The 14,977-nt window shown below is 32.4% G+C and overlaps 1 protein-coding gene across 1 annotated transcript; it reads right to left on the bottom strand.

The window, feature by feature from the left end:
• Positions 1-12,456: 12,456 nt before the first annotated feature.
• LOC111290665 (putative inactive receptor kinase At2g26730) lies at positions 12,457-14,946 on the bottom strand. Its single transcript, XM_022882071.2, has 2 exons — positions 13,504-14,946; positions 12,457-13,175 (listed from the first exon to the last, which is right to left on the bottom strand). Exons 1-2 carry the CDS (start codon positions 14,810-14,812, stop codon positions 12,598-12,600), a joined length of 1,887 nt encoding a protein of 628 aa, XP_022737806.2. The 5' UTR covers positions 14,813-14,946; the 3' UTR covers positions 12,457-12,597.
• Positions 14,947-14,977: the final 31 nt, after the last annotated feature.

Raw genomic sequence — 14,977 nt, forward strand, 5'->3', positions numbered from 1 at the left:
TGGTCTTGAACCTTTTTAATATATGTTTTGAGCCTATTATATCCATTTTTTTATGACCCTTCACCTTGGCCTACATTATAACCTTGAAAAGTCCATTTGGATCAAGTGTGAATACCCAACTTGAATGGTCATATGTTGAGCAAAGATATGCTCATGATGAAGCAATGGAATCATGCTACATGAAAGATATCAACACTGGATGAAAAATGAGAAAAGAAAAAAAAAAGAAAAAAAAAGGAGAAAAAATGAGAAAATGAAAAAATAAAAAAAGAGATCCAAATTGAAAACCTGAAAGGGTGATTTTGGTACCAAAAAAAAAAGATCCAAGTCAAATGGCTCACATGAATGAAAGATCAAAGACATCTGAAGATCCCTCAAAGACTGGGGCAGAGTTCGTCAAGCTCAAGATGACTTCAACTGTAAATGGAATGAGTTTTTAAAAAAGAATCCTAGATTAATGTTGAGAATTGTCTGAATATTCATCATTTGGACATACCATCCATCCCAATGACATGTATCCAATTCACTTCCTTTCCCATTTGCTTTGTACCAAAACAGATCTTCATTGATTATCTTTACCATAATTCACCTTGCCTTCTCTTATTGTTTCACCCCTAGAATGAATTGAGAAAATACTTGGTTGCATTGTATTTGTCAAAAATTAAAATGATAATAAATTAATGAATATGTGCTTAAAAGAGTCTTGCATTCATTTGAAAAGAAATCTAAGATGATGGTGGAGATAAAATGAAGAAATGGTAGAAACCTAGAGGAGATGATTTAGAAGGATATATGATGTGATCAAATGAAGAAATGGGGCAGTGATACAATCAAGTGATGAGTACGAGGATGAATTGGTCAATATGACTTGCAAGTTGTGATTGAATGATGAAGACAAAATCTGTTTTGGAAAAGTTAATGCTGAGACACCTATGAGTAATGACCCAGTGATGGTGGATGAAACTTGTTTTGAAATTTGTTAGTGCTGAGAAATTCATTGAATGATGGTCAAGTGATGATCGATCGATGAAGCTTATTCCAAAGTATTGAGAAACTGAACAAGGAAGAATGTGAGTGGAAAAGACAAACTGAGAGCTACATTGGTTCGATCCTAGAAGAGCAGTGCAATTGGATCCTTAAGGAATCAAAGGGCTTGACGCCCAAGAAAGAAAAAAAGAGCTTGAGAAACTTGAGTACCATACATTGAACAGGAATTAATTGGCCAACATTTGCATAGCATGCATTGAAAATCATGCACATTGCATAGCATACATTACTTTCAGGAAAGTATAGTGTACAAATTCAAGAAGCAGGGGTGTTCCAACATCCCACATGAAAAAGACAAGTATGAAAAGACTTTGCAAGTTTGAGAAGAAACTTGTCAGGTAAGTTCCTAATCCTTGAAATAGGATGTCTCTTGGTATCAGGGTTGATTTATAAGACCTTTGGGCATAATCTCCTAAAATCCCTTCAAACACAACTTTCAACTCCTTCGGACATGATTGTCTAGGAGTATTTACTTTTTCCAAGTTCGTTGCCTCTGTTTAGAGGAGCAATTTACTTTTTCCAAAGTCGTGGTGCCTCTGTTTAGAGGAGCAATTTACTTTTCCCAAAGTCGTGGTGCCTCTGTTTAGAGGAGCAATTTACTTTTCAAAGTCGTGGTGCCTCTGTTTAGAGGAGCAATTTACTTTCCAAAGTCGTGGTGCCTCTGTTTAGAGGAGCAATTTACTTTTCCAAAGTCGTGGTACCTCTGTTTAGAGGAGCAATTTACTTTTCAAAGTTCGTTGCTTCTGTTTAGAGGAGCAATTTACTTTTCAAAGTTCGTTGCCTCTGTTTAGAGGAGCAATTTACTTTTCAAAGTTCGTTGCCTCTGTTTAGAGGAGCAATTTACTTTCCAAAGTCGTGGTGCCTCTGTTTAGAGGAGCAATTTACTTTTCCAAAGTCGTGGTACCTCTGTTTAGAGGAGCAATTTACTTTTCAAAGTTCGTTGCCTCTGTTTAGAGGAGCAATTTATTTTTCCAAGTTCGTTGCCTCTGTTTAGAGGAGCAATTTACTTTCCAAAGTCGTGGTACCTCTGTTTAGAAGAGCAATTTACTTTCCAAAAGTCGTGGTGCCTCTGTTTAGAGGAGCTTTGGTAAAAAAAAAAAAAAAACAAAAAAACAAAAAAAAAATAAAAAAACCAAAAAATGTTGAGTTGAGTCTTGATTGGGTGTCTACGTCTTTGCGCAATTTCTGTTTCACAGAAAATGTGCAAAGAGGGGCAGCTGTAGACACCCAATTGGGTCCGGCCCAGATCAATTGGGCCTGGCCTAAATGGGTAAGCCCAATTCAATTTTATCTTGTATTTTTTTTCTCTTTTCTTCTTCTTTTGTATTTTATGTATTGTATTATTTATTATTATTATGTATTAATATATGTATATATTTATTTATTTATTTTTTGTTAATATTTATGTGTATTTTATTATTTATGTATATATATATATTTTTTTTATCTTTTTTATTTTATTCATTTTTGTATTTTTACTTATCTAATTATATATCTGATATATTTTTTATTATTATTTATCCTATAATATCTGCTGATTTATCTTCTCTAATTATCTAATTTTTTATTTTATTTGATTTTGATTTTGGAGGGCTGAGATTGAAGGCTGAAGAATCCCATTGGAAATGGGAATTCAATCAAAAGAGTCCAGTGGGATTCAAAGATTGAATTCCCGTCCAATGAGGAATTGGGATTGATCAGGAACTCCTGATCAATCCCTATAAAAGGGACTCTGGAACAAAATGCAAGAGACACAGAAAACAGTAAGCAAAGCTACTGATTTGAGAGAAAAGGAGGCGTATAGAAAGCTAGGAAAAGTTTAGGAGTGTTCTGGGAGTGAGAAAAAATTTTCTAGAGATTTTTGGCGAAAAATTTTTCTGGAAATTTTTGGGAAATTTCCAAATTCCGGCGAAAATTCCGGCGAAATTTGAATTTTCCGGCAACAATTCCGGCGAACATTGAAGTTTCCGGCAGCAAGCCCAGTTTCCGGTGAAGAATCCCAAAAACCGATGATCTTCCGGCCAATTTCAGGCGAAATTTCCAGATTCCGACGAAAATTTCCAGAATCCGGCACCGGTGTTCTTCAGTTTCTAGAGAGAAGGGAGAGAAAAAGGAAGAAGAGAGAGAGAGGGGGAGGAGCGTTCTGCCGAAAAATGGAGGAAGGTGCCTTTTATACCCTTCCAAAACGACGTCGTTTTGGGCTTTAAGTTAACCAGGGGATCCGCACGTTTTGTCGAACCCGACCCGACCCGGGCGTCGACCCGCTTTCTGACCCGCGCGTGCCAGCCCCCTCCGAGCCGAGCCGAGCCGAGCCGCCAAGCCGCTCCCCCCGAGCCGTTTCTCTTCCTTGAGCCGAGCCGAGCCGAGCCGCGATCCGAGCCGCTTTCAGGTTTTTTTTTTTTTATTTGTTTATTTTATTTTTTATTTATTTGATTAGGTTTATGTAATATTCTTTTTATTTATTTTTTATTATTTTATTTTCTTTAAATAAAAATACAAAATTTTAAAAAAAAAATATTTTTAGGGAAAAGTTGAAAGTATCAATTTTCCTTGAAAATCAAAATTTCAAAAAAAATATTTTTGGGGAAAAGTTGAAAGTATCAATTTTCCTTAGAAAGAAATTTAAAAAAAAAAAAGGGTTTTTGAGGAAAAGTTGAAAGTATCAATTTTCCTTGAAAATCAAAATTTCAAAAAAAATATTTTTGGGGAAAAGTTGAAAGTATCAATTTTTCCTACAAAAAATTTCATTCTTTCCTTCCTTTCTATCTTAATTTTGATTTTGTTTTTTTTTTCTTTAAATAATCCGACGACGGAGCCTCTGCAATTGAAACAGTAGTTTTTTTTGCATACTCTTGAGGTGAGAGAATTTTCTCAATTTTCTGCTAAAAATATTAGAGTCAATTGAGAATAATTTTCAATAATTAATTACTTGGTAAAATTTTAAGGCCTTTGGATAACACAAATTTAAGCTGGTACCATCTTTTGATGGGCGTTGTGAGGGTGCTATAACCTTCCTCACACGTAACCGAACACCCGAACCCTGTTCTGATTTGTAGACCTGAACCTATTCTTCTAGGGACCCTTAAACTTAGGTGTTCCCTGAAAGGACAGATTCTTTAGGTGGCCAATCGCACCTAGATAAAAAAGATTGGTGGCGACTCCCTAAAAGTCAATGTCTAGCGATAGATCCCCGGATCTAGACGTTACGACAATAGGGATTTAGAAGGAGAAGATTTATCTCTTGGACTTTTTTATTTTTTGAAACATAATTAATTTCATACAAGAAATCTAACTTAGTGGAAGAAGACTTTCTAATTATACGAAAATGAGACTAAATGAAGATCTAGAGGTTGAAGGTTGTGAACTATTAGCTTTTGATAAATCCATGAAAAATAAGACTTTTTTGGCTATCCTATCCTGCTCAATCTTAAGAGTAGAATAGAACTAGAATTCTATATGAAGTTATGCCTTTAAGTCTGATAGAAAGCCTGTATATATTGACAGATCTCTAAAAGAACATTGCTATTGAGATATTGATTGCAGATGCAAAAGATGTCAGAAAGATAGCTACAAAAGCTTTATTGATGATGATGATGATTTTCAAAGAAGCTAAAAAGAAAGTCTTCATAGCAAAAATTGAAATAAAGATATGAAAAAGGAGACCCTGAAGTTGATCTCTTTATGAACCATCAGGAAAATTTAACTATTATGTCATCTATCCTAAACACAAGAAACCAAACTTCCTTCAGAAAACCTGTAAACCCTAGATACCTAAAAACGCAAAACCAAAAGAACATTTACCTTAAATGTGTATGATACAACCAAGTCAATCCTATGACTTAGAATTTCCTCATTTTCAAGAATTCTGCAGAGACTAGAAAAAACACATCCTAAAAATCCCAAATCTTATTGACAGAGATGAATATGAAAACCAAAAAAGTATTTCTAGTAAAAAAAGTTTTGAACTGGTAGACAGAGAACTTTATTCAATAAAATGCATTTCTATACAAAATAGAAAATAAGCTAGATCAAGTGAACCAATATTTTGATCAAAGTCTCATTAATCTTCAGAATATTATTCTTGACATTCAAGCAAGATCATGAACTCAAATACATGGTAAAAACCAATAATGGTTACACTTATACTTTAGCAAAAAAAGAAAAAGAAATGTAAAGCCTTAAAATTCAACTTGCAAATCTTCAGAATTAACTCTGTAAAAAATAATTGCAACAACCTCCAACCTCTAATATTTTTGTTCCCATCTACACTGAAATGCATGATACTCTTTACCAAGCCTATGCTCCTCCTTAATATTAACCTTACAACCCACCTTCACCTCTAAAACCTTTTTTCATACCAATTTAGTACAAACCTCCAGCCATATCACCTTTCTCATACACTCAACCAAGACAATTATCCACACTAATATCAGAACAACCATTTCAAACTCCTTCTTCAAAATAACCTTCTTTTGGCACAATTGAAAAATAGATTCACAAATTTAGAGAAAAATATTTAGTTTACCAAAAACCTAAAAGAATTACAGAACAACCATTTCTTTAACCTCAAAAACCAAAACCTAACACAAGTACTAACCTTATACTAGAACCCACCCTTGAAAGTACCTCTTGTGCTTTAAAACCTCTAACATAGCTCATGATTTCTTCCACTTCAAATGTTTTCCCAGAATTGCTCTAACAGATGGCACAAAAAAACCTTTCTTAGTTTTTCATTGAAGATATTTTTCCTACAAAGTATGAAACATATTCACAAATGAAAAATGATAAGTTAGGTAACTCAGATGATTCAAATGAAACACTTTCATAAATGTTTATGACTGAACCAATAGTTAAAGTTCCAAAAGATAACCCAAAAGTGCATAATCCTGAAGCAATAGATGTTAAACAACAACAACCTCCTTCTTAGACACATGCTCTTTCTTCGATGTCAAAGTTTTTATGTTCACAATTGATGATATTCCTTCTTCCAAATGGCCTTTAAGATTCCAAAAATTCCTAACTTAGGAACCTGTTGAATTAAACTCTAATCCCAACGTTACGATGAATACAGTTTTAATAAGATTTATCTCAAAACTGATTAGAACCCTTAAAAATCTTTAAGACAATATTGGTGAATATAGATAGTTACAGTTTTTTTATTGTTCAACAATCACAAAAGCTGTATCTCAATTTTTAGCAATATTTTATGGCTAAGAAGCTCATGAATTGAAAAAGATAAGAGAATAATTTTTTGAAGTTGAAATGCTATTTGCTTCATTCAAAAGATCTTGACAAACACTACTAATATTTTTTTAGTACTTTTACATTCTTGGTGGATTTGATGATGTCAATCTGAAACAAGCTTTTCTCAATTCTATTTCAAAAGGACTTTCTACAGACAAAGACTTAATCTAAGATCTTTTAATTTAAGAACCATAAATTTTAGTGATATCAATAAGATGATGATAAGAGCCCTTGATAAGATTTATAAAGAGCATAAATACGTCATAGATTTACTGAACAACTCTAAAAATATGGATAAACCATGTTATTACTCTTTAGCAAGACTACAAATCAAATGTTCTTTCAAAAACTCTTCATATCTTTATAGTCATGAGAAAAAAACACACTTTAAAAATATTAAACCCCTCAAAAACTCCTACTTTTCTAGATATAAGAAACTTTTCAGAGCTATAAAAAAAGTCCAAAAGATTTCAAAAGTTCAAGTTTGGAAAAAAAAAAAAAAGACCCAAAGAAAAACTTTTCTTTGTAGTAAACTAAGACATTTTGTAAAGAGCTGCCCAAAGTCATATAGAAATTCATAAATACGATACAAGATATTGCTAATATCTCTGGTATTAATCTCTTAGATAATGACCTTGAATTAGGCTTCTCCTTTGATTATGAACAATCTCTTCACTTATTATTTATGATTAAACAATATGATGAAGATAGCTCAGACTCAGATATAGATGACTACTAAAAAAATGATCAATGTTTTGAGTACATGACAATCTAAAAACTTCAAAAAATCTAAATCATTCAACCTTTAAAAGTACTCTTAGCCCTAGTATAGATCTTTATCCATAAATACTCTCTTGCCATAATAGTCATAACCTTTTTTGACACATGTGCTGCCAAAACCATAGCCAATCTCATTGTTTTAGCAAAATTCCTTTTAAAAAATTAAAAAAAACTTTTTTAAGACCACTAATGAAAATGTTTTCTCAATAGACTTTATCAGTAACCCAGTTACTCTTTAGATATTTTCAGGTTGTTAAATAACCTAAAAGATTTTAAGATTTTCACTTCCACAAAAAGACCTAGTTATTAGTTTTGATGTTATTACCAGTATACAAGGTTTAAGACTCAATGAAAAAGGTATCAAGTTTAAAAGTTATTTTCAGCCTTGAAAAAACCTTCCAAACCTCTTCAAAATGACAGTCCAAACAAATTTGTTCAAAAAATTCAAGAAAAGTTTATTTAGATTTTATGTGCAAACAATCATTCAAAATTTTTACAAAAATGCAAAACCCACTTTGGCAAAACCCAAAATTTTTCATTACCCTTCCTTTCAAGAAAGATGAAAATGTTAATCCTATAAAAGTTAGTCATTCAGGCATGAACCTAAAACATTTGAAGTTAGTTATTGAAGAATGTTCACAGCTCCAAGCTCAAGGATTAATTAAACCAACTTCTTTTTCATTAACATATGAAGCGTTTTATGTCAACAAAAGATCATAACAAGTTCAAGAAAAATTAAGATTGATTATCAATTACAAGCTTCTTAATTTTTTTTTGCAGATGATAAGTTTTCTCTTCCCAACAGAAGACTATTGTTTGCAAACCTATCACAATTTAAAGTATTTTCAAAGTTTGATCTCAAGATAGGATTTTGGTAATTAGGTATACATTTATATAATAGATACAAAATGTCATTTTGTATCCCTTAAAGCCATTTCTAGTGGACAGTTATGCCTTTTGTCTAAAAGTCACTCCTTTATTATTTTAGAAAGCGATGACAAAGATTTTTGTCTTGACTTTTGAACATGCACTCATCTACATTGATGATATTTTTTTTTCTCTTCAAATGTCATATCATATGCACAATTATTAGATAAGCTCTAAATAATCGTCTAATAGTATGAGATAATGCTTTCAGAGAAAAAAATGATCATTGGTGCCTCAAAAATTGATTTTCTAAATATGCATTTAAAATCTGGACTTTACATTACTCAATCTCATATTGTTAAGACACTTAAAGATTTTTCTAATGTAAATCTCTCTAAGAGACAAGTGCAATAATTCCTCGGTATAGTTAATTACATGAGTGAATTTCTTTCTAATCTTGCTCAGATAACTCATCATTTCATATAGATGTTAAAAAAAGAACCTTTCAAGTGGTTCTAAAAGCAGACACAATCAGTAAATATGATGAAGATAAAATTGTAGTCATTTCAAACTTTAAAGATTCTCTCTAATGATAAAAAGAATTTTACAGACAAACACAAGTAACAAATATTGGTTTTCGATTCTCCTAGAAGAAAAATATGGAAACAGATAGATATGTGAATATAAAAGCGATAGATTCAAAGATTCGTTATCACTCTACATTAAAAGATATTTTAGCAGTAAAATATAGAATCCAAATATTTGAATTTCATCTTATTGAATACCATTTTCTCGTGAAACCAGACATGTTAGCTTTTGATCAAATGCTTAATTTCAATAAAAAAATATATGTCAAATGCACAGTTACTCATATTATCCTAATAGTTTTCCAAATACTCCTTTATCATAGCACATATATATATAAAAAAAAGATAATATTCTCTCAAATATGTTATCTAGACCTTCTTTTAGACTTCTTTCAAGTTTTTTGGAGATCATTCTTGTGATAGCAATGATGAATCCCTTACATTTTTCCTCTCAAACCTCGTCTTCAAAAAGCCACTTTAGTCATCTTTTAATAAAACCTTACCCTGGTGATGAATTTGACTTTTCTAATGAATTTTTCAACCTTTCAGATGACCAACTCCCTCCAAAATTGTCTATATTGATTGCAAACAAATCCCTTGACCAAAAAACCTAATACCTTATGTTCAAATACCAATCAAGACACTTCGAAGATTTGGAGATACTTTCATTCAATCCCTTGGAATACACTTAGATTATCCTTTCATTCATCATTTCAGATGCTTTAACCCGTTTCGATTCAAAAAAAATTATTTGTTTCTTATGGTACCTCTGTCACCTTTACTATATTGCTATAGAATTTTCACTCAAAAAGCTCAAAAGACTACTCCACACTTTTCACTAATCAACTATTAATCCAAAAAGAAATTAAATGGACCCTAGTCACTAACACTTCAAAAAAAATTTTCAATTGTTCAAACCCATTACTATATGGATCTAATGGATAGAAATCTATGAGAGATACACTAAAGTTTTTCCTGATCTTTACATTATTTTTTTCACAAATCTTACAGTTATTTGACAAATGAACTACAGTATTTTTCTTACATGATAATTTATAGCTTATAAGGTTATTCATTGTTAGATTTTTTATTTGGCCACCCTACTGAACACATAAAAATTTAAGGACAGATATATGAAATGAACCATAAAATTTTAAGTCAGATTTGGCTAGAACTCCAAGATGATATTCCTTGAGAAAATTACCCTTCGAAAATAAAATTATCAGCTTAAGATTAATAAAAAGATTTATAAAATAAGATTTGATGGTACAGGGAAATAACCTCTTCTTAAAAGAATAAGATTTGAACTTGACCATATTGGACCAATAGATTGGAACCTTTATTGGACTTCTCCTGATATGGCAAGAATCATAAGATTCGTATAAAGATTTTAACCTAGACCAATGGTTAGAAAATCTAGGTTATGATTTCTCTCTAAGTGTAGATAACTCACATTTGAAACTCTCTTCACAACATACCCAGCATTTCTTCAAGTGATGATGATCTAGTCAGAAATTTCCTATTCCAATCCAAATTTGTGTATAATTATTAGTGATGATTTTAAGATGCTTTACGGATTGCTTCAAAAACTACAAGATAAGTTTAGTGCTGACACATCAACTTAAGCTTTGCTTTCGTCAACATCAATTTTATGTCAACTTTATGTATTATGATGCTTTATTTCAAGTCATGCTTTAAGTTATTTTCAAGTCAAGTATACTTTATTAAAGCTACTTTGATAAAGAAAAATGAATCTTACCTTTACTTTATTAAAGACACTTTACTAAAGTTGCTTTAGTTAAGTCATGGTCTCAATGTAATTATTTAATTACTATTTATTTACTTTTCCTTCTTATATAAGTTTGTAACTCCTTCTTAGAGACGTCAAGTTTTTAATGTTAGAAGTTTCCTTCTTGGGGAAGCTTTGAAAACCTTCTATATAAATATGTTCTTCTAAAACCTTTTCTCTCTTTTGGTGATTCCTTCCTCTTTCTTCAGTTGCTAGGTTTAAAATTAGATTTAGTCTTTCATATCATAGTTTGCAAGGATACAAGATAGTATGCTCTGCAATACACAGTATTGTGGATCTTCTACATCAGAAAGCCTTGTAGAATTGTCAAACAGTCCATTGATCCACTTAAACAAAAAAAAAAGTTACTATACCAAGAAATATTGAAATAGACTATCATAGTGAAAGACATATTTTCATAAAAGTCAGGCCACTAGCTCGACGTCATGCTAAGAGGGCACTTAGTCTTGAATATCGGTTAGAATACTTTGATTTTATATTTGAACTATAGACTGCTTGTATTTGGTATTACCTTAATACAAGCAACTGATCCTCGTCTACTTAGTCTATCTAATTGACAACTGCATTTGGAATATTTTTGAGTTGTGTGGATATTTTTTATATTACATAGTTAAATGGGCTTTAGGTTTTTAGACTTTTGAGAATAAATATTAATTAGTTAAACCAATATAATTTGAGATATTTTGTATAGTTTTTAATTTATTGTATAAATTTAATTTTTTTTCTTTTTTAGATTTTAATTTAAATATTTTTTTAACTTTTTTTTTTTGTAAAAACTAAAATGTTATCTAATATTTATATTAGTTCTATTAATTTATATCTTTAACATAAGATAAAAAAAATTTTGAATTTTTAGATGAAAGAAATTTTTTTTTTTTAATTTTTAGATGAAAGAAAAAAAAACTTATAAAAGAAAATGAGAAAGATAACGAAAAAGAAGAATTTAAAATAAATATTATATTTTTAAAAAATTTTAATTTGAAATACTTTTTTTTAAAATTTTACTAATTACAAAATTTTATTGATTTATACTTTTAAAAATAAAACATATTGATACTTACCGTAGCAAAGCGAGGAACATTTTACTAGTAGTTATTAAATCTGGCGACAAAAGATTTATAAAAGGTGTGAGGTCATTTGGCTAACAGTTCAATCACCAGGTTGTCGGTCGAGTAACATAATTGATTTTTTACTTAAATTTATGTAACAATAGAATTATACATTTAAATAGCAAATCTTTGAAAAATGATAGACAAACATAATGCTTCACTTTGTAGTCATTGGAGCTTATTTCTTACTAGATTCATGAGTGAAGTTATTCATCCATTCTTTGATTTAGATCGAGATTTGAATAAAATTTTTTAAGTTTAGATTTGGTTTGGCTTGGATTATTATTTAATTAATAAAAATATTTTTTATTTAATTTTAATTTAAAATATATTTAAAAATATAAATATTTTAATATTTTTAAAAAATTTAGACTTCCTAAATCTTAAATAGATATTTTAAATTTTAAGTAGATATAATCCAACAAATAAACAGATTTATTAATTGAAATATTTAAGTGACTTTAATTTAATTTAATTTTCTTTAAATGTGAATCAAACCAAATTAAAACAAATTTAACCATTGGGGTTAATAATGGGGTAATGCTAAACCTATTATATTATTATTATTATTATTATTATTTTATAATTTAATATATTTGAACTAAGAATGGCTTCGTTACTTAAGCCACTGCCCTTTTTCAAACCCTACTCCTTAGTGAATTGTCTTGTTACATTTAACTTAGAGCACATTATAGATGTTTCACACACAATTCTATAATCACTTACAAAATGGAAACCTTTAGAGTCTCCTTTGGAGATAATCCAATCCAAACAAGTTTTGTAGTCATAATCCATTTTGGCATAGACCCAGGATAGCAGGAGCCTCATGCATCATGAACAGCCCTTCAATCTAGTTTGGCAAAACAGAATTTGGTCATAAAATGCATATGCAGGTCAGTTTGAGCTTGGCATTGGAGACAATAACAGAAAACTTGGCATTAATGCTGAGAATGATCACTTCTCTTAATGAAAATTTGTAGAATATATTGACAAAAGTTAATTTTCATGCCATCATAAATTTTGAAGGAGAATTAGACAAGCAAAAAGGGATTAATAAATTACAGAAAAAACCTGAAGTTGGATTTATGGATCAACAGGAAAATTAATTTTCCAGAGCAAATATATTTGTCAATTGTATGGTATTGGTCTAGGATCATGGTTCGGAGCTGGATCTGTCTTCTTCATCTTTTAGTGTGTTGATCATTATAGCAACCTGATTCATGCTTGGCCTTTCATAAGGATTGGGATTCATGCACTTCAGTGCTATCTGTAAGAGATTCAGCATCCTTTCTTCACTTGCACCCTCCAAAATTAAGGCCGTGTCAAAGACTTCAACAGTCCATTCCTCTTTCACTACTGAATGCACCCATCGAGCCAAATCTAACCCATTATTCTGCACCGGTTTCCCCGTTAGAAGTTCAAGAAGAACCACCCCAAAACCATTAATGTCAGCTTTAAAGATTCCATAGCTTCGGCCACGGTCCATATCGTTGTTTTTGGAGCTGTTGGATTGAGAATGAAATGATTGGTCTTCACTCTCGAACACCATTAGCCCATATTCACTGATACAGGGATCCATATTCTCGTTGAACAGTATGTTTGTGGATTTCAGGTTACCATGAGCAATTCCATCTTCACGAAGCTCCTCATGCATAAATGCCAAAGCCTCAGCAACACTAACTGCAACATTTAATCTGCTTCCCCAGTCGAATGCCTGGCCATTCTGGGATCCTGAATCAACAAGGAAGCATAGTTTTATTAAGTTCTCTTTTCCAGTGCGATGAAGGCTAGAGGATGGGGGTAGCTGAGCAGCAGACCCCTAAATAGAATCAGGTCAAACTGTTTCAAGTTCCATTTCTATTATGAAATATATCAAGGTGCCTAGGGAAGAAAAGCCAGGTTTCCTAGTGTGATGTGAAGTTTTGTCCTGGTTGTTCTTGTAAGTGAGCATAAACTAGTGTGTCTACTTTCTTTGCCTAAAATATCTTTTGCATTTTCCATGGAAAATTTTAAGGTTCAAAATCACCATCTAGGGTGGAGTTTGTAAGAATGAAATTACCCAGGAGGATCCTGAAAAGACTGCCATTTGGTTGATATTCATATACCAAGAGCTTCTCTTGCTCCGAGCAATAAAATGCAACCGATGGCATCACATTCGGATGCCTCGCCTGGTCCAGCCTCAGCATTCTCCTTTTGAAGTCATGACTCGTAACACTCCAGTCCTTTATCCTCTTCACAGCCAAGGTTGTCGCCCCATTATCAAGCATTACCTTGTAAAGGCTTCCATGTTTCCCCTTTCCAAGCAATTCAGCCGGAGCTCGAAGCAGGTCCTCAAATCTTAGACCTTGGGCTTTTGGACTCGTAAGAACTACAAGCGATGACACGGCCTTTCCAGACTCAACAGAACTTATTGAATACTCTGACTTATGCTTAGTGGTATTGGATTCGTTGGATGTACTACTAGTCTTGTTGCTGCTAGTGTTTGCTTCCATACCCTTTTCTGGAACGTTGACTTTCTCTTCTTTTGGCTTCTTCTTGCTGACTAATTTAAAGACAACTAATAGGACAATAATAAGGCCAAGAACTACATAACCAGAGTAGATAAGAAACTGCTTGCTCGATGAATCTTTAGATTTCTGTGATGATGGTGGTGCTGGTGCTGACGGTGGGCATGCCTTTGAGACTAATTCTCCGCATAGTCCAGGATTATCTGAAAAACTGTTAGCAGAGAACCGCCCTTTGACATCAGGAATTGGACCACTGAAGTTGTTGTTAGAAACATTGAACTGTAGCAAATTGGAGAAGTCAAGATTTGGTATCCCTCCACTAAGCTGATTGTTCTGAGCAAGGAAAGTAATTAGGCCTGAAATTCGAGAGAAGTCAGGAACCACTCCGGAAAAGTTATTGTCAGATATATCAAACCTTTTCAAATCACTCAACTGTTTCAGAGACCCTGGAAGGTCACCGGATAATTGGTTCCCACTTAAATACAGGTGTGTCAAACTTTTGCAATTCCCTATCTCTTCTGATATCAATCCAACAATATCGTTTTTGCTCAGGCTAAGTACGGAAAGGGAAGTTGCCCTACAGACAGAATCAATATCTAGAACTCCAGTGAGATTTAGCTCATCGAGAACTACTTTCTTGACGGATTGCAACTGCAAATCACAGGATACACCCACCCATTTGTCTTTGCAGGGGTCTGAAGTCATGTTCCAACCCCAACTTAGATTTCTCTCTACATTTCCAGGTGCAAGTTTGTCCATGAATCCCACCAGTGATCGCTTCACATCTTCATCTTCTGAATTTGACACATGGAAGAGGAGAAAGATAGAAATGAGTAATACCCAGATGGAAACTCGGTTCATTTTCGATGAGCAAGCAAGGTTTAGCAATTATGAGCAGGATGATCCGCTTTTGCCTCCTTTACGAAAAGGTGTTTGCTTGAACATGAATTGTTGTAGAACAAACCGAAAATAACAAGTCGGGAACTATTGCAGCACCGCCCACTTTTGCTTGCCAAATGGCTGAAT

The sequence above is a fragment of the Durio zibethinus genome, chromosome 11, assembly GCF_047325235.1.
Source record: "Durio zibethinus cultivar Kanyao isolate XHJ-2024 chromosome 11, ASM4732523v1, whole genome shotgun sequence".
NCBI lineage: Eukaryota > Viridiplantae > Streptophyta > Magnoliopsida > Malvales > Malvaceae > Durio > Durio zibethinus.

What these genes read in the sequence shown, in the direction of transcription:
- LOC111290665 (XM_022882071.2), bottom strand. Translation starts at nt 14,812, where the DNA reads ATGAACCGAGTTTCCATCTGGGTATTACTCATTTCTATCTTTCTCCTC. An exon ending in TCTTTTCAGGATCCTCCTGG is followed by an intron (nt 13,176 to 13,503) that starts GTAATTTCATTC and finishes TTGTTGATTCAG; the next exon opens with GATCCCAGAATGGCCAGGCA.